Genomic DNA, 25,723 nt, shown 5'->3' with positions numbered 1-25,723 from the left:
GTTTTGGTCCTTTGGGGTAGATGCTAAGAAATTAAGCTGGGGTTCCTGTGCATCACCAGGTGTGACCCCCCAAAAAAAAAAGAAGAAGAAGTGAAATTGCTGGGTCATATGGAAGCTCAATTTCTAGTCTTTTGAGAAGTGCATGTACAGTTTTCCAAAAGGACTGGAGCTATTTTGGTAATATGATCTTTAATGACTTGGTTTAAGCAATTTAAGCTTTTAGGACTCCTAAGGTATAAATTAACCAACTACCTATTGGAGATAAAATGATTTTGAGTGTACTGTAGCCTTAGAATATGAGTATTAAGAAAGATACCATGAGGAAATCAAAATTTTAGCCTATAACCATGACCAATAATAGTGATAAGTTATATCAGATATTATATCAGATTATCTGTATATACTTCATATATTTTAAATTATCTGGTCATTATTTTGGGATGTTTATAGTAAAGAGCATATTATGTTTGCTATAAACTATTTTACAGTTTATTTCAGAATATAAAGTTATAAAGCCTTAAAATTCATGATTTACTAAAGGCACTCTACTAAAGGATAATCTGGCAGCATAATGCTAAGTCATTATCTTTCTCTCATTTTTTATTTTTGTTTGGGATCACAACCAGCTATGTTTAGGGCTTTACTTCTAGCTTACTCTGGAGTTCAGGGATCACTCCTAGCAGAGCTCAGTGAACCACTTGAGGTACTTGGAATGAACCTGGGTCTGCTGGGTACAAGATGAGCATTCCGCCCACTGTTCTTTCTCTCTGCTCCTCTCATTCACTTTTTTTTTTTTTACTATCTGCATTTTATCTTACTTCAGAATTGTCAAAGATTAACTCTTTTGTTTTAAGTAAACTTTGTTCTTTCCTTGTGGAATACTAAACTTAGTCAAGAATATAATCTCTCTAGTTACCTTTATAATGATTCAGTGACAGATTCTTTTTTTCTTTTAGCAGTTAATTTCAAGTAACATAGGCTAAAGAGAATAGCTAAATGGGTTGAGCGCATGCTTTGCATATAGGAAGCCTGCATTTGATTCCTACACTAGTGTGTTGTTCCCTGAGAATTGCAGGGAGTATGATCCCAAAGCCAAATGTGTATTTATATAGATGACATCTATTGTCAATAATGTATATCAACCTTATTGTTACTTGAAACGTATTATTGATAATAGATGTCTATTTTCTTATATGCTTTCATGAATTTCCTTTGTTTGGAATTTTTTTCCCCAGTTTTGAGTTTCAAGTATACAAAAACAGTGTTCAGAATTTCCTGTCCAAAGTGTAGCTTCTTTTTTCTGAAGGGGGCGGGCAGTTCATCAGCCTTTTTTTTTTTCCTTTATAGAAATCCCATCCAACCCTTTTAGTCTGAGGATGGTGTATATGGTGTGTAACAGCACCATCTTGCTCTACTGGGTTCAGTAGTCTCTTCCTTTTTTGGCCTTAAGGTCAGTCAGGATCTCCCTGAAGTGTGCCAGCCAGCCTAGCTAGTCCTGAGAAGGACCCACCCCCCAGTTTCTTGAACTCAGAGCTAGGAAACTGCACTCAGAACTGTGCCGTTTCACCCCCAGTTCAGCCAGCATTCCCCAAAGCAATTAATTTCTTAACTTCATATCTCACAGAGAGGATATACTGATATCCAAACTTCAATCACCTAGCTACATAACACACAAAAGTCACAATGGGAAAGCAGCACAGAAACCCACCACACTTAATGAGCAAGGATGTTTGCCCCGAAGACATGATCAGTAATAACCAGCTATATGACTTGTCTGGTAAGATGTTTAGAGATGTTGAGGTTGTTTAAGGAAGCAGAGGAATGGACAGCCAATACAACGCAAGAGGATATGAGTGCAGAAATGAGAAATGCAGAATTTGGTAGGTGATAGGAAAAACTCACTAGAAGTTCTCTGCAGCAGAGTGGGCTTTAAGATGAAATGCAAAAAACCTTCAGAGACCAGCAGAAGATGGAAAAATGACTCAAAATAAATGAGCAACAGAAAAGAGAATTCTGGGATAAATTCAAGAGGAACAACCCAAGAATCATTGAGGTCCTGGAGAGGCAGGTTGACAACCCTATAAAGAAGCAACAGTCAAAGATATCATTACAGAGAAGTTCTCAGAGCTAGAGAGTGCGTGCATACAGATCTGAGAGGCCCAGAGAGTACTAGCTAAAAGATTTCCAAATAAAAATACTCCAGGATGCATCCTAATCAGAATAGATGAAAGCCAGAGAGAGAGAATACTTATTTTAACAGCAAGATCAAAGAAAGAGGGGCTGGAGTGATAGCACAGCGGGTAGGGTGTTTGCCTTGCACGCGGTCAACCCGGGTTCGAATCCCAGCATCCCATGTGGTCCCCTGAGCACCGCCAGGGGTGATTCCTGAGTGCATGAGCCAGGAGTGAGCCCTGTGCATCGCCGGGTGTGACCCAAAAAGCAAAAAAAAAAAAAAAAATCAAAGAAAGAAATCATACAAAGGAGCACCAATAAGGTTTAAAATTATGGGACCCTCCAGTCCCGAAGACATTGGTAGGATATGATTTTTAAATGTAACAAAATGAACTCCTTATAAAGAATATTTTGCCCAGCCAGACTCTCATTGATTTGAAGGAATGATATACAACTTCAAGGATAAACAACAGCTCAGTAACTCAATGGACTTGAAACCATCTCTACAAGAAGATCCAAAAGGACTACTCTTAAAGATAAGACAAATCTCACTAACATACTGAACTTCTGCAGAAAGATGGCACAAAACTCTGTGATAATAGTTTCACCCAATGGCAATGGCCTGAATGTGCCACCTCAGAGACAACAAATGGCAAGAGGGATTAGAACATTGAATCCAACTTGCTGCTTCTAAGAAACATATTTGTTGGATTTTTTCTTTTTGGCTTTTTGGGTCACACCCGGCAATGCTTAGGGTTGACTCCTGGCTCTGCACTGAGGAATCACTCCTGGCGCTGCTCGGGGGACCATATGGGATGCTGGGAATCAAACCCGGGTCAGCTGTGTGCAAGGCAAATGCCCTACCCACTGTACTATCGCTCCAGCCCCTAAGAAACATATTTGAACAGTAAGGGCAAAGTCAGGCTTAAAGTCAAAAGTTAGAAAACAATATTTTGAGGAAAGAACCCTCAGAAAGGTGTTTTGGCCGTATACTGGTAGCAGATACAGACTTCAGGATTACAAAAGTTATGAGACACAGATCAGGCCCTGCCAGTCATGTCTGGAGCTTTGTTCTAGAATGTGACTCAAAGGAGTGGAGTGTGTTAATCCTTAGTTCAATCCCTGACACCTCATCATTTCCCAAACTCTGCTACCTTGCACACCTGGACTCTATTCCTAGCACCACTTAGGCTCCCCCAAGTCCTGCCAGGAGTGGTCCCTGAGTACAAAGCCAGGAGTGGGGCCAGAGTGATAGCACAGCGGGTAGGGCGTTTGCCTTGCACGCGGCCGACCCGGGTTCGATCCCCGGCATCCCATATGGTCCCCCAAGCACTTCCAGGAGTAATTCCTGAGTGCAAAGCCAGGAGTAACCCCTGAGCAGTGCTGGGTGTGACCCAAAAAGCAAAAACAAAAACAAAAACAAAAAACAAAGCCAGGAGTAAGCCCTGAGCAGAGCCAAATGTGACCTAAGCCTTCCCCTCCCAGACCCCTACAAAGAAAACTCCAAAACTTCTCTGTACCAAATAGCCCTCAGAGCAAATCATTAGTTGCTCCCTATGCTCTGGTGAACTATATAAAAGTATAAAATTTAATTATTTTATATGGTTTGGTTTCCAGAAAATGATTCATACATTATTTATAAATGCAAATCTTGAAATTATTTTTATAGAAAATAGATTTTTTTAAAAAAATGAAATATTTAGGGATCATTCATTGACTCTATCCTTGAAGTCTTTCATATCATTTTCATTTTCTTTTGGGACTTCTGTTGCATTATTTTAAAAATCTAATGCTGCGGCACCATGCCCACTACCAGAGTACCAGGATGTATAGGTATCCTCCCACCCATTGACTTTTTCAGGGTAGTTCCAGTAAGGTATATCACTTGTATCACTTGTTATCCCGTTGATCTTTGATTTGCTCGAGTGGGTGCCAGTAACGTCTCTACTTGTCCCTGTCACGTGCTAGTGTAACCCAGTGATATCTGCTCGCTCCAGGAACAGGAAGAGCCTCAAACAGGGTTTTGACAAAGAAGTCTGACCATCTTGTTGGTGGGTGGCCATGTGGTCTTTTGACGTCCTGTGGAATCTAGTTGGTAACAGCTCTAGTCCAGCGTTCATCTCTGAATCGCATTACATGTCCAGCCCATCTGATTTTTGATGTCTTGGCAAACAAGACAGCATCCCTGATTCTTTACCATCGACAGAGGTCGGAACTCCGGATTCCTTCTCTCACTTGAGTGAGACGTAATACTAATACTCTTTGCATAGCTCTTTCAGTTCCTCTTTGGGATACCCGACTAGCGTTCTCATCCTGTTTGCATAGGGCCCAGGTCTCTGAGGCGTACGTTAGTGCAGGAAGAATGGTGGAATCGAAAAGATGTACCCAGAGTCGGAAGTTCTTTGTCCTCTTAACCACTTCTTGGACGCTCTTGAAGGCATTCCATGCTGCTCTCTTCCTCCTGTGCAGTTCTGGCGCCAAGTTGTTCCTCAAGTTGAGTTCTCGACCCAGGTATACATAGCTGCTGCATTCGGAGATATTCGTTCCATTGACAACCAATGGAGCGTCAGAGACTATTTCGTTTTTCATGAGCATCGTCTTGTTGAGATTCGGCTACAGTACGACCTTTCCACACTTGTGGTCAAAGTCGGCCAGCATTTGTGCCGCTTGGCTAATGTTTGGCGTTATGAGAATGATATCATCATCAAAGCGTAGGTGGTGTTGTTGCCGACTGTCTATCTTCACTTCCATTCCTTCCCATTCCAGTCGTCGCATGACGTTCTCGAGGGTGGCACTGAAGAGTTTCTGTGAAATGGTATCACCCTGCTGAACCCCTCTCTTTACATCAATGATCACTTTCTTGTAGAATGGTGAGATCCTGGTGGTGAATCCGTAATACATCTCACGGAGGATCTTGATGTACTGAGTTTGAACTCCCTGTTTGGCTAGGGCTTCGATGACCGCTTCAGTCTCAACAGAATCAAGGCCTTCTTTAAGTCGATGAACTTTAGACAGAGCAGCATCTTGAACTCTCTCGAAATTTCAATGAGTTTGGTCACTGTGTGGATATGGTCAATCGTGCTGAATCCTTTTTGGAACCTGGCTTGTTTGTATGGCTGTCCTTCATCTAGTGTTCTGCCTATTCTATTGAGGATGATACGAGTGAACAACTTGTAGACAGCAGGCAGATTGGGCGATAGTTGCCGATGTCGTAGATGTCTCCTTTCTTGTACAACAGAACGGTCCTGCTGGTTTTCCACTGGGACGAAACCTTGCATTCAGACAGCGTGTGAAGAGCCAAGCCAGTGTATTGACGAGTACTGGTGGCTGACCTTGTCCAGAGAGGCTGCTCTGTGCATCTTTACCAGTGAAATGGCATGTCAGATTTTGGAAGGGAGGACGTTGGGAATGACATATCCATCCTGCGGAATTTGGTATATGGGCACGTGGCTGTCAAAGAGATCTGAGTAGAAGTCGTGAATAATCCTCTCCATTGCCTCTCTGGAATATGTGTTAGATCCATCAGGACGTCGGAGGGCAGTCATCTTGGTCTTGTAGTTGGCAAAGGACAGGCGAGCGTTGCGAATACTTTTTCCGGCTTCTGCTGCATTGACCAACACTACTGCTCTTCTCTCTTTGAGGTCTTCCTTTATTGATTCTCTGCACAGCTTTGCGAGCTCGGACATTAGCGTGTGGTTGCCTGAGGCTCACCACATTGACGAATGAGCTCAAGGGTTTCCAAAGACAGGCATCTATTTGTGGCTTTCTCACTCTTGGCATTCTTTGCACAGTCGTGGAGGTGCTGAACCAGTCGATCGTATTCCTCATCGATGTTGTCAAGGACGGCATCTTCCCACGTTGCTGCAATAGTGCCAAAGAGCTCCCAGTTGGTGGTCATTCTGGGAGTTCCCTTCTTAAACTTACACTTTGCAGACCTTTCTCCCTGCTCTGTGAAGTAGAATTTTGCATGAAGGAGACGGTGGTCCGATCCCGTTTGGAATTTTGGGACAACAGCAACATCGGCAGGCAAAACCTTTGATTGAATTCATTGTGGAACTGTCCACCGGGAGACTCCCATGTCCAGCATTTAGATTCGGCCTTTTGAACTGTGAGTTACCATGGATGGTCTTGGTCGACACGATGAAGTCAGTCTCTCACCTTGATCGTTTCATTCTAGGCCATTGGTCTCAATGTGGAGTTCTTCGGGCAACCTTCTCGGTCCTATTTTGGCATTAAAATCACCAATAATGATCTTGTAGAAGGTGTGGTCTTCTTTATAGAATCTCTCCAGTTCCATGTAGAACTCAATTTCTTCTTCCAGTAACGTATTAGATAATTTTTATACTCTGCATATGAGTGAGATCATGTTGTATTTATACTGCTTGCTTATACTCTGCATACGAGTGAGATCATATTGTATTTCTTTTTCTTTCTGACTTAATTTCACTTAGCATGACTTCCTTTTATTCCAAAGAAGTTGCAGCAAACTGCACGGTTTCATTTTTTTCTCATAACTGAGTAGTTTTTTGTCATGTATATATTTCAGTTTCTCCTCTGTTGTTAGATCATTGGGGGACCCCTCCACCCACCACTGGAGGGGCAGGGCCCACACCTGGAAGTGTTTAGGGCTTGCTCCTTGCTCTGAACTCTGGCAGGGCTCCACAGATCATGTCATGCCAGAGGTCAAATGCCAGAGGTTGCTTGCAAGACAAGTACACTATCCACTGTACTATTTCTCTAGCCCCTTTTTCCATATCTTGACTATTTTAAATAATGCAGTGATGAACATAGATGTGTTTATATCCTTTCAGATTGTAGGGTTTTGTTGTTGTTGTTGTTCTTGGGGTAGATATCAAAGAGTGGAATTGCAGAGGTGTATGGAAGTGCTTTTGTTAATTTTTTTGAAAAATCTCCAAACCGTTTCTTAGACTGAGTCTAGCAACTATTCCACTAGCTGTGAATGAGAATTTGTAGCTTTTTTTCTTCCCTTTTTTCTTGTTTTCTGCCACATCCCAGCCAGCGTTTACTCTTTCTGGGTTTTTTTTTTTTTTTTAATTTTATTGAATCACCATGTGGAGGGTTACATAGTTCTCAGGATTATGTCGGTTATACAATTCTCAAACACCCTTCCCTTCACCAGTGCCCATCCTCCATCACCAACCCCCCCAGTATACCTGCCGCCCCCTCCCACCTCCCCAGTCCCCACCCTTGTACTTGATAAGTTTCACTTCGTTTATGCCTTATCTCGATTACATTCCATGTTTCAACACACAACTCACTACCGTTGTTGGGGTTTCCCCCAAAAAAGAAAAGCAGTCCTATTGCCAAGGAGGCATTTGATAGTTCTCCACTGCTAAGAATATAGAGATATTAAGTCCCGCTGTTTGTTACATAACTTTTCTTTTTCCCCCTTGCCCCGCGCCACCGAGTTCACGCCTGTTTAGTAATCGCCACGCTGCCTGACAAGGGAAAAAAAAAACGAAAAGGATGGTTATTTCCCGTCATCAGCAGACGTGGGGCTCTGGCTTAGTTGATAGACTAGTAGAGTGTCTGGAAGCAGTTTCTGGAATCGAAGGTCTTGCGCTGGTATCGGCTCCGGCTCGAGATTCCACCAGCGTCCCACTGTTCCATGTACATAATTTTTCCCCTTATATCCCATTCCCACGCCACCAGGTCTGTTTGCTTAATGGACATCACACTGTAGTTGACGACACGCCGCGTTTCTTCCCGAGAAAGAAGAAAATTTCTTCTCAGCTGGCGTGGGGATATAGCTTAGTTTAGTCTAGAGAGATGGCTACCGTTTTGATTGCCTTCAATATTTCAGCAACAGACTTACTATTCTTGTTAGGATCTCCCACAAAAGTCCAACCCATTAAAAAGGAACCATTACATATTGCTGATGCTGAGATGACATTAGGTTTTGGGTTTCTGTATAAAGTCCAGGGAAAGTACAACCAGAAATAACATCACTACAAACTTTTACCCTTTTATGGTGCTCATAAGATGGAGAAGTCCTGCGCTGTGTTCAGGAGGGAGGAGTTGAGAGAGAGAGACAGGTTAAAAGAATTGGGGGATGCCCGGGTCCCACTGTTTCAGCGCACCGTGGGGTCTCTGGTCCCATGCCGGAATTAGTTCAGTGGGCTGCCTGGAGTCCAAGGGCGCTCCCTTGGGCTCTTCCTTCATGCTCGCTCCGCAGCCGGATCCAAAGGGAAGCACACGTGGGGGAGGTGGGTTTAAATATCTATCTGGTGTGGGCGGGGGTCGCCGCCCCCGCCCCCTGGGGTCTCCCGCAAGCTCGCGAAAGCGTCCTGTTTCAGCTGGATCGCTGGCTCCATTTTGCGCTCAGGAAAACCGCGGATCCTGCGCTGTGCTCAGGAGGGAGGAGTTGAGAGAGAGAGACAGGTTAAAAGAATTGGGGGATGCCCGGGTCCCACTGTTTCAGCGCACCGTGGGGTCTCTGGTCCCATGCCGGAATTAGTTCAGTGGGCTGCCTGGAGTCCAAGGGCGCTCCCTTGGGCTCTTCCTTCATGCTCGCTCCGCAGCCGGATCCAAAGGGCTCTTTCTGGGTTTTTGATATAGACCCAGCAATCCAGTGTGAGGTGATATCTTATTGTTCTGATTTGTATTTCCCTGACAGTTATGCTAAGCTTTTATTTCATATGTTCCCTAATATTTTTATTTTAATTTCTTCTCACTTCCCAAAATATCACAGGTGCTTGTGTTTTTTGAGACTATGGTATATATTTAAATATATATAATATTATTGGATCACTTTCTCCCCTCAAAATTCTTAGCCTGCTATTCTGTTGTAGTTTGGTGTTAAATATATCTCCCATTATGATTTTTTTTTGGCCTGGCTTATGATTCTTTTTATTATTTTTAAGTTTTTTATTTTACTGGTGTGTCTTGGTGTTTATCATTCTTTTCTCCCCCCTGCCCTTTTCTCTGTTTTTGGAGTTACCCCCTTAAAAAACATCTCTTGCTATTATTTTCTTGAGCTATTTAAAATGTTCGTTTTCTTTTTATTTGAAAATCAGTGAACATTTTTCTGATCATAGGACCTTTGATAGGTTCTGTGTAGGTACATTATAAACTTTATTTGGAAATACTTGCTATTTGTTGAGAATCATATTGATCGTGGGACAGGAGAGGAAATGAGCCTTAATGTCAGTTTCATCAAATCTTGTAGTTGTTTTAGAAAACTTTATTACTAAATTTCTGCACTAGGATCTTGTTTGACTTCTGAGGATTGCTCAGATTGGAGTGACTTAGAGTGAAGCTTTCTCTAAATGGCATTTATTTGGAGACCTCATTGACTGTGGGTCACTACCTATAATGCTTATTACTAATGTATCCTTTCTCATCTTACCTTTACTCTGTCAAAAGTCTAGCTCTAGAGAGTATACAGATACTCCATCTTTCAAAATTCTTTGAAGGTTCCTACTTTGGTTGAAAAATATGAATACTTTTATGTTAGGGGAAAGCTATGTTAAAGTTTCATTATCATACATAGTTTTTCTTCCAATTTTTGATATTCCCGAGGATTTTTTAAATTATTAGATTTTTAAAAAATATTTTTCTTGACTTGTAGTTTTAGACATAGGAGACGATTGGAGACAAAGACATGAGCTCAAATGATTCAGCAGATTTATATCTGTGTAGGTTACTTTATACTGAAGTTATTCATGTAGAGCCACATTATCATCCCATAAAAAAAAAATCTATTCTGCTCATGAGTCTATGGTCATTACAGAATAGAAAATTTTTAATTGAAGATCCTGAGTTAACAACACCCAGCATCTGAAAGTACTGTTCACAAGGTCTTCATGGCCGGATGTGATTTTTTTTGTTTGTTTTTGGAATAAGATCCGTGAGTTCTTCTTTTTCCTTTCACAGGACAAGCAGGAGGACATGAAGACTAATATGGAGGGCATAGATCCGGCCAAGCATCAGGTGAGGGTGGCCTTTGATGCTTGTAAGCTACTACAAAAAAGAATAGATGTTGTAGGTAACCAGAATTCTGGATATCTGAATTGCAGCCAAGAAGTTCCAGGACCCTGCTGGGTGACAAAGGAAATCTTCTTCAATTGAAAAGTTTACGAAGTTTCAATAAAAAGAAATTTACATTACTAGTAGTTTGCTTCCTTAGTATTTTTTAATGTGATATTCTTAGGTAAAAATAGATTTTTTTTTTTTAACTTAGTTCTCTTGCATTCTCTTAGAGTTAAAAATACTATGGGAAGAAAGTTTCTTTTAGAAAGCAAGTACTTTGAAATCACCTTTGTTCATCAAAAATCTGAAATTCAGATATATAACTCAGGGTTATATATTGGTTTGTTTTGTATGATCCTAAAATTTTAAAATGGTTTGATGAAGCATATTGTTCATGCCCTAATTTCATAAACTTCGACTTTTCTTATAATTGTTTCCTGTTATCTTATTCTGTGGTTGGTTTTTCAGGTGATTATTTGTTCATAGGAAACATTTTTGGTTTTGGAAAGTATAATTTGTACCTGATGATTTTAAAAGTCAAGCAGATTTATTGTTCATTGTAATCTTCAAAGATTTTTAAAAACTCAGGATATTCTTAATTATTAAATTAGGAATAAATTTTTCCTTTTAAAATCACTCTTAGCTATAATGCTTATTAAATACCTTCAGTGTTGTTTTATTGAATAAGAAGTTAGTAGATTCATTCTTTTCAAAACAGAAGTTTTGATCCTATGAGAGAGTGCAGCAAAGAAGGAGCTTGCCTTTCACACTCCTCATCTGGATTCAGTCCCCTGCGCCCCATCCAGAGGGAGTCCTGAGGACTGGATGTGACCCAAAAAACCAAAACCCAAAAAATTAAAAAATAAATAAAGCAAAGTCATTTGTTTTGAGCAAGTAAATTTGTCTAACAATATATGGAAAACTCAGTCTGCCTAATATCTCTAATCTCTTGTAGAAAATGTAAAACTGAGTGTTTATTTCAGACATGGCATTTCTTTCTCCCCACATTTTTAATACAAAAATGGTTATAAACTATCTTTCTGGCTGAAATTTTTTAAGTCCCAAAATTGAGATACCTTTGTTTAAGAGTGAGGTTTGTGATCCCATTTTTAGAGGTTTAGGGTTAGCAGGTCTGAAATGGGGAATCTGAATTTTGGAATTTTAACTGTTGTCCTAGGTTATTCTGATTCCAGGTCCTCCATATTTCACATTTTGAAACATTATTGGAGTCAGTATGTTATTCTGCATCATTATTGTATGCTATTTGTTTATATCTTCGCTTTAAAATTGATCATTCTTCCTCCATCCAAACTGAGCATGTTTTTTTCTGTTTATTACTTGTGGTTTTTAGAAAACTAATCTGAATATAAGCCCTAGAACAGTGCATCTTAATCTTTTTTTATCATAATTCTTATGAGGAAAATGGATCCAGTCAGTAATACTAGATCACTAAGGTAATATTTAATATACAATGGTCAGATAGAACAGACTCCCTAGCAAGAGTCTCATAATTCTCTGGTACATAGATAGTGTATAATAACAGTTTCACACTCCTCTGCCCTATGATTCTGGTCATTCCTCTTAGAAAGTCCTCTAACCAGAAGAAACTCTTCCACTGTGATGTAGTTAACCCTTAAATAATACCTTAGGTGCTCATGAATGTAAATGTAAAGGAAGTTTGCTTATTTTTTTAAAAATAATTTAAAATTCAGTTTTGTTATCCAAAGTCAGATAAACAAAAGCTGCACATTTTTTGGTTATTGTTCATAGTGTGCAGTCATCAGAACCAAAACGTTACATTTTTTGTGGACAAACTTTTTAGGGATCTTGTGAGTTCAAATTATCCACTTACCAATATATTTCAGATATTAATGATTAGCTTAGCTTAAGCTTTAATCTCCCTCTTTACAAAGAAATAACATCTTTATATTAAGGAATAAAGTCTTAAAATTTTTACTACCTGAAGTCAACTGGAAAGTTTTTAGAAACTTTCCTTTATCTAAAATTACTTATGAGAGGTCATAAATAGTAACACAGGGTAGAGTGCTTGTCTTGCACATGGCCAACTGGGTTTGATCCCTGGCATCCCATATGGTCCCCCTGTGCCCCGCCAGAAGTGATCCCTGAGCACAGAGCCATTAGTAAGATCTGAGCATAGCCATGGCCCCCAAACAAAAAATAATAAAAATTAGAAGTACAAATTCTTTTTAGGTTATTGTATGTTGAATGAGGCCTTATCTGTTATCTTGACAAATAACTTCCAGTCAAGAGGGTTAAAGTGAGTGTTAATAATTCTCAAGAAAATTTAAGTCTGGGGCTAGAGTGATAGCACAGTGGGTAGCTCGTTTTTCTTTCATGCGGCCAATCCAGGTTCAATTCCCAGCATCCCATATGGTCCCCTGAGCATCTCCAGGAGTAACCCCTGTGCATCTCTGGTGTGACCCAAAAAGACAAAAAGAAAAATTAAGTCTGGATTTTAAAAATTTGGGGGTGAGAGCCAGTGGGTGCTGGGATTTCATTTTCTGTAGAGGACTAAAAACTGAAAGCATCTCACTTGTATCAGGCCAGTAGACCTAGTATATTCTAATCAAGCAAAGAACTGGGACCTCATTGCCCTACTTGTGAAACCATGATTTTATAAAAACTAACTGCCCAGAGTTGAAGTTAGAAGTGAACTGTTCATGGTAGAGGGAAGAAGCCAGCAGTGTACCTAAAATTTCTTTGATTTAATGGGCAGAACTGAAGTATCTTATGGGATCAGAAGCTTAAGATTAACAATGAATTTCTTCTGAAATGGTCTCTAAATTCCTGACTAAGGCAACTTTCAGACTATTTGGTAAGAAATAAGTTTGAAAATAAGGTTGAAAAAAGAAAAAAAAAAGACGCTTCCATGCGAAATAGCTTTTTCAAATAAATTAGAAGACTCCTGAAGAAATCTACACCAGGAAAGATAATCAAAACGCAAACAAACAAAAAGAGCAAAAGAGCAAATACAGGCCAATGAAAATTGAAAAAAGTGACTAGTAGTGAAATTTTAAAACCTGTTTTTTTAAAGTAGGCATAATGCAATGTAGTATAATAAAACAAAAGCTGACGGTTGAAAGCTAAAAATAGGTGGATATGAGGTAAAACACTGTGACCAGAGATGGTACAGAGTTAAGGCACTTGCCTTTCATGTGGCAAACCCTGGTATTGTGTATTGCCTGGAGCACTGCTGGAGGGTCTCCAGGGCACAGAGCCAACAGTAGCACCAGCACTGCCAGGTTAAAAAAAAAAATTTCATTGTAAATTTTGGTGTAAGATTAAATTCAAATTATACAGTACAAATTATACAGTATTGAATGCAGGTGATTAATAAATTAAGTCCTCAATCCTCAAGTCATAGACCAGTGTGAATTCATAGATATAAGGAAATTGAAGAACAGTGAATTAGATGATCAAACAAATAGCATAATATATCACAAAACCAGGAAAACTGTAAAAGTAATTGAGACAAAATTTAAGAAGCTCCACTGTATGACTGTTTTAATAGTTTCCCTTTTTGTCAATGTAGGTGCTTGTTTTTGGGTCATACCCAGTAATACACAGGGCCTACTCCTTAACCCTGTTGCTCAGGGGTCACTCTTGCTGGTGTTCAGTAGACCAGAGGTGGCACTTTGAATTAAAATGGGCTTGGCCATTTACAAGGCAAATATTCAATTCCCCCCTGTATTATCCCTCCAACTCCTAATTTGAAATGTTTGAAGAGGTAATTTTGGAGAAATTTTTAATTATTGAAGTCAGACTCAGGTTCTTAATTTAAAAGTTAGTCACAGAGGTCATAGAGATAGTACAGCAGGTATGGCGCTTGCCTTGTTCTATTCCTGGTACTATATATATATATATATATATATATAGTCCCTTGTGCCCTCCAGGAGTGATCCTCGAGCACTGAGCCTAGAGTAAGTTCTGAGCACAGCCAGGTGTGGTCCAAAAGCAATTTAAAAAAAAAAATCAGTCACAGACCAGTGAGATAGTACAGCAGATAAGGTGCTTGCCTTGCGTGCATCCAACTCTTGTTTTAATGCCCAGCACCATATATGGTATCCCAAGCACTGCCATGGGTGATCCTTAAGCACAGAGACAGGAGTGAGCCCTGAACACAGCCACTAGTGGCTCAAAGAAAAAGGAAAAAAAAAAAAAAAAGAAAAACCACTAAGCCAAACAAATAAGACCTCAATTTTAACAATAAGGAAAAAATATTTTTAAGTTTACTGAAGAAAATAATGTTTACAGCAGAATCTAATCAATAATAATAATCAGATAAGAAGTAGGGAGTAACATCAAAATATCAAGAGAAAATATCACAATATAGAATTCTGTACTCAGCTACTATTTCAGAGAAGGAAAAATAAGGCATATTTTAAGATCTACAAAGAATTAAAGAGCTTACCACCTCAGACCCTTGCCAAAAGAACTACTAAAAGATATGTACATCAATAAGGAGAAAAAATGAACCCTGGAGGAAGGCGTGGGATGCAAGAAGTTACGGTAAGCAAAGAAATTGATTTTTTAAAAGAAAAATATAAAGTTTTGAGTATAAAATTCTAAAAATATTTTTTCATTTTATTTTTTTGTTGGTGTTAGGGATTGAACCCAGAGCTTTATTCATGCAAAGCATGTGCTCTACCACTGAAATAAATCCCTGTCCCTAAAACCCTAAACTTGGATGCTTAGAACCAAAACTCTAAACAACAATGACTTTAAGAAATTCAGAATGGTTTAGAAAGGCAAAAAAACATCCTTTTGGAGTTACAGTTTTGTTCAGCCAAAGGGAAGGTACTGAATAACTAGAATGTTTTTGTTTTTAAGCTACAACTGGCAATGTTCAGTGCTGACGAGAGATGTTCTGTGCTCAGAGATCACTCCTGGCAGTGCTCAGAGACCATATGGGGATCAACCCTGTGTTAACTACATGCAAGACAAGCGCCCTCCCATTGTACTGTCACTCTAGCCCTGAATAGATATTTTTTTAAAAAAGCATTTTAGTTGTCAAGACAAATGTTATTCTGCTGAACTCAGTTGTTACTGGGCAGAAAATTTTTAATTAGATTCAAAATCAAACATAACAAATACTGTTTCAAAGAGACAAACCTAAGGAAAATCATTTTCTTGTTCATTTGTTGTCATAGTTGTTGCACAGTACTAATCCTACTAATAAATAAAGTGATAGAAATAACATTTGGGTATTTGTTTTTAAAGAGACTGAAAAAACCCAGGGGTTTTGTTTGTTTTTGTGAGATATTACAGCAATTTGGCACTTGGCTTGCACGTGGGCGACCTGGGTTCAATCTTCAGCACCCAGTGTAGCTTTTCGAGGCCTCTCCACTCCCCAGGAGTGATCACTGAACTCAAAGTAAGCCCTGACCATTGCTGGCTATGGCAAGGGGGGAAAATTGGCTTAAAATTTAATTTTGTTTGATATTCACTAACATTTTCTATCATTTTGTCAGCTTTCCTCTGCTATTACAGGTTTTTCTTTATTGGAGGGCCAGGGAATTAGGCCACACCTAGCAGTGCTCAGGACTTACTCCTGGCTCTGTGTTAAAGGATCACTCCTGGTGGGACTTGAGGGTTTATTTGGGGTATTGGGGATCAAGCCCAGGTAGATAAAGTGCAAGGAATGTATCCCTACCTGCTGTATATCTTTCTGGAATATTCAGTCAAAATAATTTTTGGTTTTGGCCCACACCCAGCAGGACAGAGGGCTTACTCCTAGCTCTGTGCAGAGGGATTGTCCTGGCAGGTACAGGGGACCCTGTGGGGTATGAGGGATCAAACCCTGGTCGATTGCATGCAAGGCAAGTGCCCTACCCACTGTCCTATCACTCAAGCTTCAATGCAAAAGAACTTTTAGAAATAATTGTTCCTACAATTGCTAGATGTCACTAATCACTAACAGTCTGCCTTCAAATAAAGTAGAAACATAAAATAATAAAATTTTTTAAATAGTCAAATTTACATACATGACTTTAGAATTTTTCTTTTTTTAAGTTTTTCTCTATGGTACTGATAGATAAACATTTGTTGCAATAGAAAATCAGGGTTAGAGTAATAGTGCACCGGGTAAGGTACTTGCCTTGCATGCAGCTGACCTGGTTTCAAACCATCTATTATGGTCCCTCAAGCACTGCCAGGAGTAAGCCATGGGCACCACTGGCTGTTGCCCAGAAGCCAAAAAAGGGGAAAAGAAAAATCAAATTTGTTGTAAGTGCAAGCTAAAATTTTGTTTTAACGTGTTATATATTCTTCTCCAATACATGAAACATGTATAAAAATTGTCCACGTTGATCTACAAAGATGCTTTTTGAAAAGCTCCTTAATCATATACACATAATTTTCAAACGTGTATTTCTTAAAATTACAAATAAACAATAAAAAATTTTAATCCTATAAAACTAGAAATCCTATAAAGTAGAAATTATTAATTTTTCTTAATTCAGAAGATAATTAAGAGAAAACTAAGAAGGGGGAAAGGGCCATACGCCTTTTAAAAGTGGAAATTATTACTAAAAGTACTCATTAAAGTTTGGGTGAGATTGAGCAACAGCTTTTTAGGAGAAAATTTACATACTTAGTGAAAATAAATGAAGCTAGCTAAAAATAAAAGTACAAGGAGATAAAAATAAAAGTTAATAGAATAGAAAACAAAAGTAGATATAAATCCAAAATAGGAATGATCCAAAATGAAAAGCTGATTTTTTTCAAAAACTACTGAAATATGTCATCCTTTATTTTTTTGTAAATGGAAAGCCATAGGGAGATGATCTAAGTTTAAAGGACATTGTAACTAATACAATAAGACCTATAAAAAAATGTAATGCTCACATAGTTAGGGACAAATGTTACAGATAGAATATACATTATTAACTTGAGTATATTCAATACTACATTATAAAGTGGCATTATTTTTATCATTTTCTCAAAAATGATAATGTTTAAAAACCAAAAGAATGTTTATAAAGAGAAAAATTAATTGTTCATTTTTCATGTCTCTTTTATTCTTCAAATTTTATTAGTACCAGTTTTGAAAATTTTGCTTGGGGTGAGGTTCATGGAATTTGACTTCCTAATTTTGTACCTTTTAATAGTTGCAGTGTTATTTAAAATACACAGAATTAATCATTACTTTACAAGTTTATTCCAAAGCAAAGCTTTCAGAGTCTTTTGTCTTTATGACATTAATCTTGAGGTCCAGATTCTAATGATAGATGTCCCTGCCAGGATTAAGAAATAAAAATGAAAAATGAAAGTATTGCCCACTCATATTCTCATAATAATTATTAATAATGTCTAATTATTATTAATGATTAGTCTTTATTTCTTATTAAATTAACTTTTCTTTCTCTTATTTGCCTAGTAGAAAATTAAAACTTCAAGCCTCAGTAAATGAAAGGGAAGATTTGAGAGGAAGTCAGTTATGCTTAGGTTCCTGCTTGGTAAAGCATATTCAAGCACTTCATTGTTTTAGACATTAAGTACATAATGGTAAGCAAAAAATGAACTTGGTAACAAAAAAGTTACCAATGGTTAAAAAAAAAGAATTGTTATTCTCATGGAGTGTACAGTTTAGTGGAAGAGGTATTTTAACCAAGTAGTTACAGAGATGATTAAATGATTGAAAATTGTGACATTAGGGGTTCATAGCAATAATAACAGAAATTATCTAGTTTGGAAGTTCAGGGATGTTTTCCTTGAGGAAATAATTTTTGAACTTTTGGATTATTTTCTGAAATTTGAAAATAAATTTGAAGGTTTTATAAAGAATTAATGGGAAAATGTTGAATGCAGAGAATATAGCTTGAACAAAAAGGTCCTAAGGCAAGAATTAGAATATCAAGTAGCTAAAGTGCAATTTATTTCCATTGTAGTTGACTGTATAACTAAATAGATAGAAAAACTGGACAAATTTTCTTTTAGGTCTTTGTGCTTAAGATCTTCATGGTGTATAAATATAGTTTAGAGTAAATTGCTAGAATGTCAGAACTATCTATATTTGAAATCTATTTTCAAAGTCTATTCTAAAGCCAAGTAATTTTGGTGTTATCTATAGTTATTTACTCTTCCATACTTTAGTTTAATAGATTATTTTCTAACCAGTTTGCATAACAGTTGAAGAGACAAAGCTTAAGTTAATTTTTGTGTGAGTTTAAAAGTTTTGATGCATAAAAACACATGAACACACACACAAACCACCTCTTTTAGTGTGGAATTCCCATCATTGCAGTTCAATTGACAGTTTTTATTGGACTGACAACCTTAATTTTCATTGTTAGTCTAAGTTATAGATTAGATTGTTAGGTAAATAGGCTGAATTTGTTGCCATAACATATTCATAAATTAATCCAAGGCAGGATTTTCTGAGCTAGAGGAGTAGATCTGTGATTAAATGTTTTTAATCAAGTTTTCTTAAAAGCAGAATAATGGAAATTAATAGTTACATAAATTCAGTGTTTCAGTTATATTTTAATACCTAGATTAATGTAGTAAGAGTTTGCAGATGCCTCAGCAGACAATACTACTTCCACAAGTTAACCTTTTCAGTATTGATATTAGGATGGTTGAATGCTGTCTTTATCATTTATTACTTTTGCTGACGAATTTCCCAGATAACAATAGTCTTTCTTGCTATTTAAAACTGCTTCTTTTGCCTTTGACTATTCAGGTATTTAATTTGTGCTATTTGAAAAGACAATAACGAAACAGCTCATTGGTATATTTTTCTTTTTCCTTTTACCTTAATTCATTAATTACCCTGCAGTGTTTTCTCCATGGATTGGTTTCTATCCTTCGCTGGAGTTCTGACTGGCTTCTGATATAAGATCCAGAACTTCCTAATCACCTCAAGACTAAGGTTTATTTCTCAGAGTTCATATTTAAAATTAGGAAAATATCTTTTTAAATATTGGATTAAAATTATACAAGTTTTTCTCTTTGGGGACTAAACTAAACATGAGGGTCTTTTTTAATGGTTATTGTTTAGAATGCAACACTAACCTTGCACCATCTATTGGTTGGTAACTGAAATTCATCCTGTATTTTGTGGCATTGAGGTAGGTAGCTTAAGTGGTTACATTGAATATTATTCATTATATCTCATATCATTATTACTAAGGTTTTTAAATAAATGGTTAATGAAATGACACTGATGGTTTTTTTTTTTTTAAACAGGAGCATGAATCTGAAGGTGGAAGAACACCTTTGATGAAAGCTGCAAGAGCTGGTCATTTATGCACTGTGCAGTTTCTTATTAGCAAAGGTAAATAAAATATTAGTTATAGTTTCTGAGAGAGTACAATTTCTGAAAAATATTCCTAAACAATTGCAGTTATGTTAAAGATGCTTGGTTACATTGCAAATATCATATTTTAGTCTTTTGTCTTTAGTTAGTAAGCACAGAGTTCATGAAGTGCTTATTAGACTTCTTGATGTATATATACATTTAATATTTCTACATAGAATGTTAAGAGAATATATTTTACAGAAGCTGGGATCTATCTTTGTTAATTTTTGAGCTTGGAAGGACAGGTGAATCCCTTCCCAAATTTTGAAATTGAAATGTAAAATATCTAGGTATTGTTAATAGTGTATTGTTTTCCTTTTTAAGACAGTTCTGTTGAGTATACAACCATAGGACAGTAGAAGGAAAGAGAATATTTCCCTTACTGTTTGTGATGGGACATTATTATATTTATATTCCTGTAGAGATTCTGTTATTAGAAAGTATAATATTTAAATGATGGATGAAGGGGTAAAGAGTATTTGCTCTTTATTTAGTAAATATTTAGTAAAGTGAAGTATTTAGTAAATTTAGTAAAATGAAATGCTGTGAACTATATGGCAAAATAAAACGTTGAGGGGCTGGAGCGATAGCACAGCGGGTAGGGTGTTTGTCTTGCACACGGCCGACCCGGGTTTGAGTCCCAGCGTCCCATGTGGTCCCCTGAACACCGCCAGGAGTAATTCCTGAGCGCAGAGCCAGGAGTAACCCCTGTGCATTGCCGGTGTGACCCAAAATGCAAGCAAATAAATAAATAAATAAATAAAACGTTGAAACATGAAAATGTCATTTTTTAGGGACTGGAGTGATAGCATAGCGGGTAGGGCGTTTGCCTTGCACGCGGCCGACCCGGGTTCAAATCCCAGCATCCCATATGGTCCCCTGAGCACCGCCAGGAGTAATTCCTGAGTGCAGAGCCAGGGGTAACCCCTGTGCATCGCAAGGTGTGACCCAAAAACCAAAAAAAAAAAAAAAGAAAAGAAAAGAAAATGTCATTTTTTATATATAAAAATTGATAGTTAGCTATTTCATTTAGATTGCCCTATGTAGACTGTTAGACATACTCTGGCATCTGATGAAAATTACCAGAGTAGGATGGCAGAATGTAAGGAAGGGGCCAATCAGATATCATTTTTAAATTAAAATTTTATATCTATTCTGATAGACTCTGATCATTTTGTACCATTAAAAATGCAGTGTAATTCAGTCATCTTAATTAGTGGCTGAGTAAATAGTAGTACTCCTACATTTAAAAAAATGCAGTATAAAACTTTTATTATTTAAAATAAACTTATTTTCTTCTTTTTAAAAAAGTTTTTGTAGGAGCGTAATTCATAGTGCTTGGGTCATCTACTGCCAGGCATCAAACCAAGGTCTTACACATGCAAAGCATTTGGCAATACCACTGAGCCACATCTCTGGCCCTTTTTTTTCTTACAAGTAGTTAAAACTAGTTTTTTTCATATCACATTTGCACTACAAGGTAAAGCATCTCTTTACAAAATGTTGTATAAAAGCTACTTCACCACATGAAAGTAACAAATATATTCTTTGGAATTCATTCAGGCTCCATTACTAAAGAGGTTACCTAATCATACTCAAAACTGCCCTGCTAAGCATATTATCAGGCTTGTTAGGAATTAATTATATTATCTATATAATTAATTATAGCTTTTTTTAAGCTGTAGTAGTAACTGCTAAACAATCCTACTACCTGAATTTTTTTTATTTTTTGGTTTTTGGACCACGCCCTATTATGTCTCAAGGCTTATTCCTGGCTGTATTCAGGGGTCACTCCTGGCAGGACTTGTGGGACAACATGTGGTGCCCGCAATCCAGTCTTTGCACGACAAACACCTTACCTACTATATTGTCTCCAGCCCTGAATTTTTCATTAACTTTTAACATTCTCCTGTTGCCAAAGTGAGAATATTTACTGATGTGCCATTTCTTTTCCAAAAAATACTTTCATGCAAGTTAGGGTTAAGTTTTGCTAGATAATTCTGAAAATTAAATTAATAATAATGGTTTCCCCCATAACTTTATTTTGTTTCCACAAATATGTCTGGAATTAAGAAAAATGGAGAAATAAATATTGATGTTTGTTTATTTATTTATTTAATTAGAATATTGATGTTTAAAGCCAGCTCTTTATTCTAGGAGTCAAAAAGATTTTTAAAAAGAGAATAAGGTCAGGGATATGGCTCGAAGAGTTGAAGTGTAATAGCTTTGGATGTAGGAACCCCAGGGACATTGCATAGTACTCTTTGGGAGTAGCCCCTCAACAGTGCTAAGTATGGTGCCAAAAAAAACCCACCTAAAAAAAAGGGAGAGTAGAAAAATAGACTGAAGGAGACCCTGGTTTAAGCTCCTCTTTGACCCTAGCCTCAGAGTTGAGAGAGTGCCCTTTGGCACTGCTGGGCGTAAACCCTCTGAAAAAAAATGTCTTAGGAGAGTTAAGATAAAGACTCAGATTAGAGTTCATGTTTTGCATGTGGGAGCCCTAAAATTGATCACCTGCAATACATGAACCTCTGAGCACTGCAGGAAATAGCCCCTCTTCACTGACAAGTGTAACCCAAAAAAACAAAACAATCTCTAGGGGGTAGAGAGATATAGCTCAAGTGATAAAGTAGATAAAGCCCTAAGTTCAGTCCCCAACACCGTATGGCCTCCTCTGTGTTGTTGCTATGGCCCAGGGGACCCCCTTTGCTGAACTTTAGCACTGCCACTTGTGACCCTAATAAAAAATTTCTTTCCTGTGTTTTGAGACCTGACTATATTGCCACTTACCTAGAAGGTAGATCAAAATGCCTTTGAAACTTTATGATACATACAACAGTATCCTTTTTTTTTTTTTGCTCTTTTGGGTCACACTAGGGGTTACTCCTGGCTTATGCACTCAGGAATCACTCCTGGCGGTGCTCAGGATATGGGATGCAGGGAATTGAACCCGGGTCGACTGTGTGCAAGGCAAATGCCCTACCCGCTATGCTGTCGCTCCAGTCCAAAAGTATCTATTTAATGCTCATATTAACCTGTATATATTTATTAATCTTAGTCTCCTAGATTTTCCATTTTAAAAGTGATATTGAATGAACGAACTAGCACTACAGACAGTTGTGGGGATGAATATTACAAATATTATATTGAGTGAAAAGCCAGACACAAAGGAGTATGGTATCGTTCATATAAAACTCAAAACCTAAAGCCAGTTTGGAAGTGAGGATAGTAGTTAGCATTGGATGGGGGTGGGTAGCTATTGAAAAGGAGGCCCAAAGTGTGAGGCTTGTGGTATGTGGATAATGTTCTATAATACCACGGGTGCTGGTTACACAGGTGTGTTCACTTCGTGGGATATTTTCAACTACATATTTGTTTGTGTGCTTGTTTATTAAATCTATACTTAATTCAAAAATAACTTTACATTATAATGATTTACTGGTTTGATTCAAGCTTTTACTAAAACTGCTGTTTATTTTTCCTTGAAAGGTGCCAATGTGAATAGGGCTACGGCCAATAATGATCATACAGTTGTGTCACTGGCATGTGCAGGAGGTCATCTGGCAGTTGTTGAGCTGCTTTTGGCTCATGGAGCTGACCCTACCCATCGACTGAAGGTATTCTAGTTCAAATTTAGTAAATAAAGCATCCAAAAAGATAGCACAGGAGGTAAGGCTTTCTTGCTTTGCACATTGCTGACTCATGTTCAATCCAGGTTACCACAGAATCCCCTGAGAACCTTCAGGAGTCACCCCTGAAAACAGAGCCAGGAGTAAGCCCTGAGCATAGCTTGGGTGTGGCCCCAAAACAAAAATAAATAAATAGTACACGGTTTATTCTATATGTTTAATTTTTTTGGCTTTTTGGGTCACACCCAGCAATGCTCAGAGGTTATTCCTGGCTCTACACTCAGGAATTACTTCTGATGGCCATTGGAGGACCATATGGGATGCCCGGATTGAGCCCAGGTTGGCCACGTGCAAGGCAAATGCCCTACCTGCTATACATTTGCTCTGACCCCAAATGTTTGATCTTTTAATGCTTAAAATACATTACAGTTTAAATGAGTTTTGATTTCATATGAGTTGCTAAGAAATTATGTAGCGATCATTTACGAAAATTTACAAATAATTATGTCATTTTTTTTCTCTCAGGATGGCTCGACTATGCTCATTGAAGCTGCAAAAGGTGGCCATACTAATGTTGTTTCTTACCTATTGGATTATCCAAACAACGTTCTGTCAGTTCCCACCACAGATGTAGCTCAGCTTACCCCACCTTCTCAAGATCAATCTCAGGTAAAGTAAAATGGAGCATAATCATACGTAAGAATATTTTTCTAATTTATTAAAATTTATTTTATACAAAATAGGTTTTTCTTTTTCTTTTCTTCTGCATACCAGGATAAGCGTGATTATAAATTCTTTAAGATTGAGCCTGGAGAGATAGTACAGTACAAGGTGTCATTAATTTTCTCTTACTTACTTAGAAAAATAAAAACCTTAATATCAAGGATAATTATTTCATTTGTTTTGAAATTTAGATCCAATTTAAATCTTTAGGGTCTTTGGTTTCTTTTTTTTTTTTTTAAGAAGGGTGGGAGGGAAGCGGTGGTTTTGTTTTTTCAGTCCTGGGGACTGTACTTCTTTTTTTTTTTTTTTTAATTCTGCTTTTTGGGTCACACCTGGCGATGCTCAGGGGTTACTCCTGGCTCTGCACTCAAGAAGTACCCCTGGCGGTTCTCAGGGGATCATATGGGATGCTGGGAATTGAACCCGGGTTAGCTGTGTGCAAGGCAAACGCCCTACCCGCTGTGCTATCGCTTCAGCCCCAAGGGGATTGTACTTCTGACTTCACACATGCATGTGATCTTAGCTGAGCTGTATCCCCAGCCTTAAGGTTGATTTTTGTTTTTGTTTAATGAAACTATTAAGCTTAATTGTAAACCAAGATAAGGCTTTTCATGTAATACACCTCCCAAGAACAGTTTTAATGGGCCAGAGCAATAATACAGCAGGTAGGGCTTTTGCCTTGCATTCAACCGTTCTAGGTCTCATCACTAGCATCCCATAATGGTCCCTGAGCCCACCAGGAGTGATCTCTGAGCACAGGCAGTAGGAATCACTGAGCAGCCCTGCATGTGGCCCAAAAAATAAAACAAAGAACAGTATAAATTATCCTAGTTATGGTTCCCTTTGTCAGCCAGGAAAGTACAGTTAATTGGGATATATATATACATATATATATGTATATATATATATATGCCCAAAAAATCAGTAATTTTTAAACTTAATAGAGAAAACGTAGCTGAGTGTTCACAGTTTAGTGAAATCTTATGTTCTTTTCTACATTTATCATAAAAATTATTAAAATGCTTCCCAATTCAGAAATCTTTGTTTTTTAAGAATTTGATCCTCAGAATTTGGACAAGGGTAAGTTAACCAAGGTCTGGAGTGTTGGGCAGGTAGGTTGCTTCCCTTACACTCGGACAATCCAGGTTCGATATCCAGTGCTCCTTATGATCTCCCAAGCCCTCCAGAGCCAGGAGTAAGCCTTGAGCATCGCCAGGTGTGGCCCAAAATATCAAAAAAAGGATGGGGGGGTAAATTGACCAGTGAACATTATATGACTTGTACTCCTAGCTGTATTGGAATCAATTACATTTTCCCTCTGACAAGAATGTTAAATCCATTTATTTAAAATACTGAACACTGATAGGTTGCCTGGGTTTGCCCAATATGATTTCTCAGAAATTATTCTCTGGTGAAGCTTTTTTTTTTTTTTAAGAAATGAAAGTGAATTGAGTCATATATGAAGAAAATCTCAAACAGGATCTATTTTTCATATATGAGCCTTTACTTTATTTTTTGGTCTGAGGTTATTTTTTTCTGAGTTAACTTTTTAGGTTCCACGTGTACCAATGCAAACACTCGCCATGGTTGTACCTCCACAGGAACCTGACAGAACTTCACAGGAGAACTCGCCTGCTCTTTTGGGAGTACAGAAAGGTTAGTTGTTGAATTACTTTCTTTAAGATGGATATTATACACCTGCTTGCTGAATTCATAACAAATTCTTTAAGTTTAATGATTGATAGTTCATTCTATTCATAGCAATTAAGGTAGATATTGGCAAAGCACTAGGAAAGAATGGCTTATCTTCTTGATAACATACATCTGCTGGGTGTATTTTTGAATACAGCACAAATGAAAGTTCTTAAAAATCAGGCTGATTTTT

General features: G+C 37.8%; 1 protein-coding gene across 5 annotated transcripts in view; it reads left to right on the top strand.

Annotated features, from left to right (window-relative positions):
* Positions 1 to 25,723, top strand: part of ANKHD1 (ankyrin repeat and KH domain containing 1) — a 136,044-nt gene that overhangs the window by 54,841 nt on the left and 55,480 nt on the right. For 2 of the 5 annotated variants that reach the window (XM_055141320.1, XM_055141322.1), the window contains exons 11-15: positions 10,069 to 10,125; positions 19,375 to 19,462; positions 22,976 to 23,103; positions 23,641 to 23,784; positions 25,392 to 25,494. In XM_055141320.1, coding sequence (XP_054997295.1) covers positions 10,069 to 10,125; positions 19,375 to 19,462; positions 22,976 to 23,103; positions 23,641 to 23,784; positions 25,392 to 25,494 — 520 coding nt within the window. Of the gene's footprint in view, positions 1 to 10,068; positions 10,126 to 14,532; positions 15,666 to 19,374; positions 19,463 to 22,975; positions 23,104 to 23,640; positions 23,785 to 25,391; positions 25,495 to 25,723 lie in introns of those variants that run through there. The other 3 variants (XM_055141321.1, XM_055141324.1, XM_055141323.1) reach the window with 2 other exon arrangements.

The sequence above is a fragment of the Sorex araneus genome, chromosome 6 (genome assembly GCF_027595985.1).
Source record: "Sorex araneus isolate mSorAra2 chromosome 6, mSorAra2.pri, whole genome shotgun sequence".
In the NCBI taxonomy this organism is placed as follows: Eukaryota; Metazoa; Chordata; class Mammalia; order Eulipotyphla; family Soricidae; genus Sorex; species Sorex araneus.
This window is presented reverse-complemented; position numbering and strand designations above follow the sequence as displayed.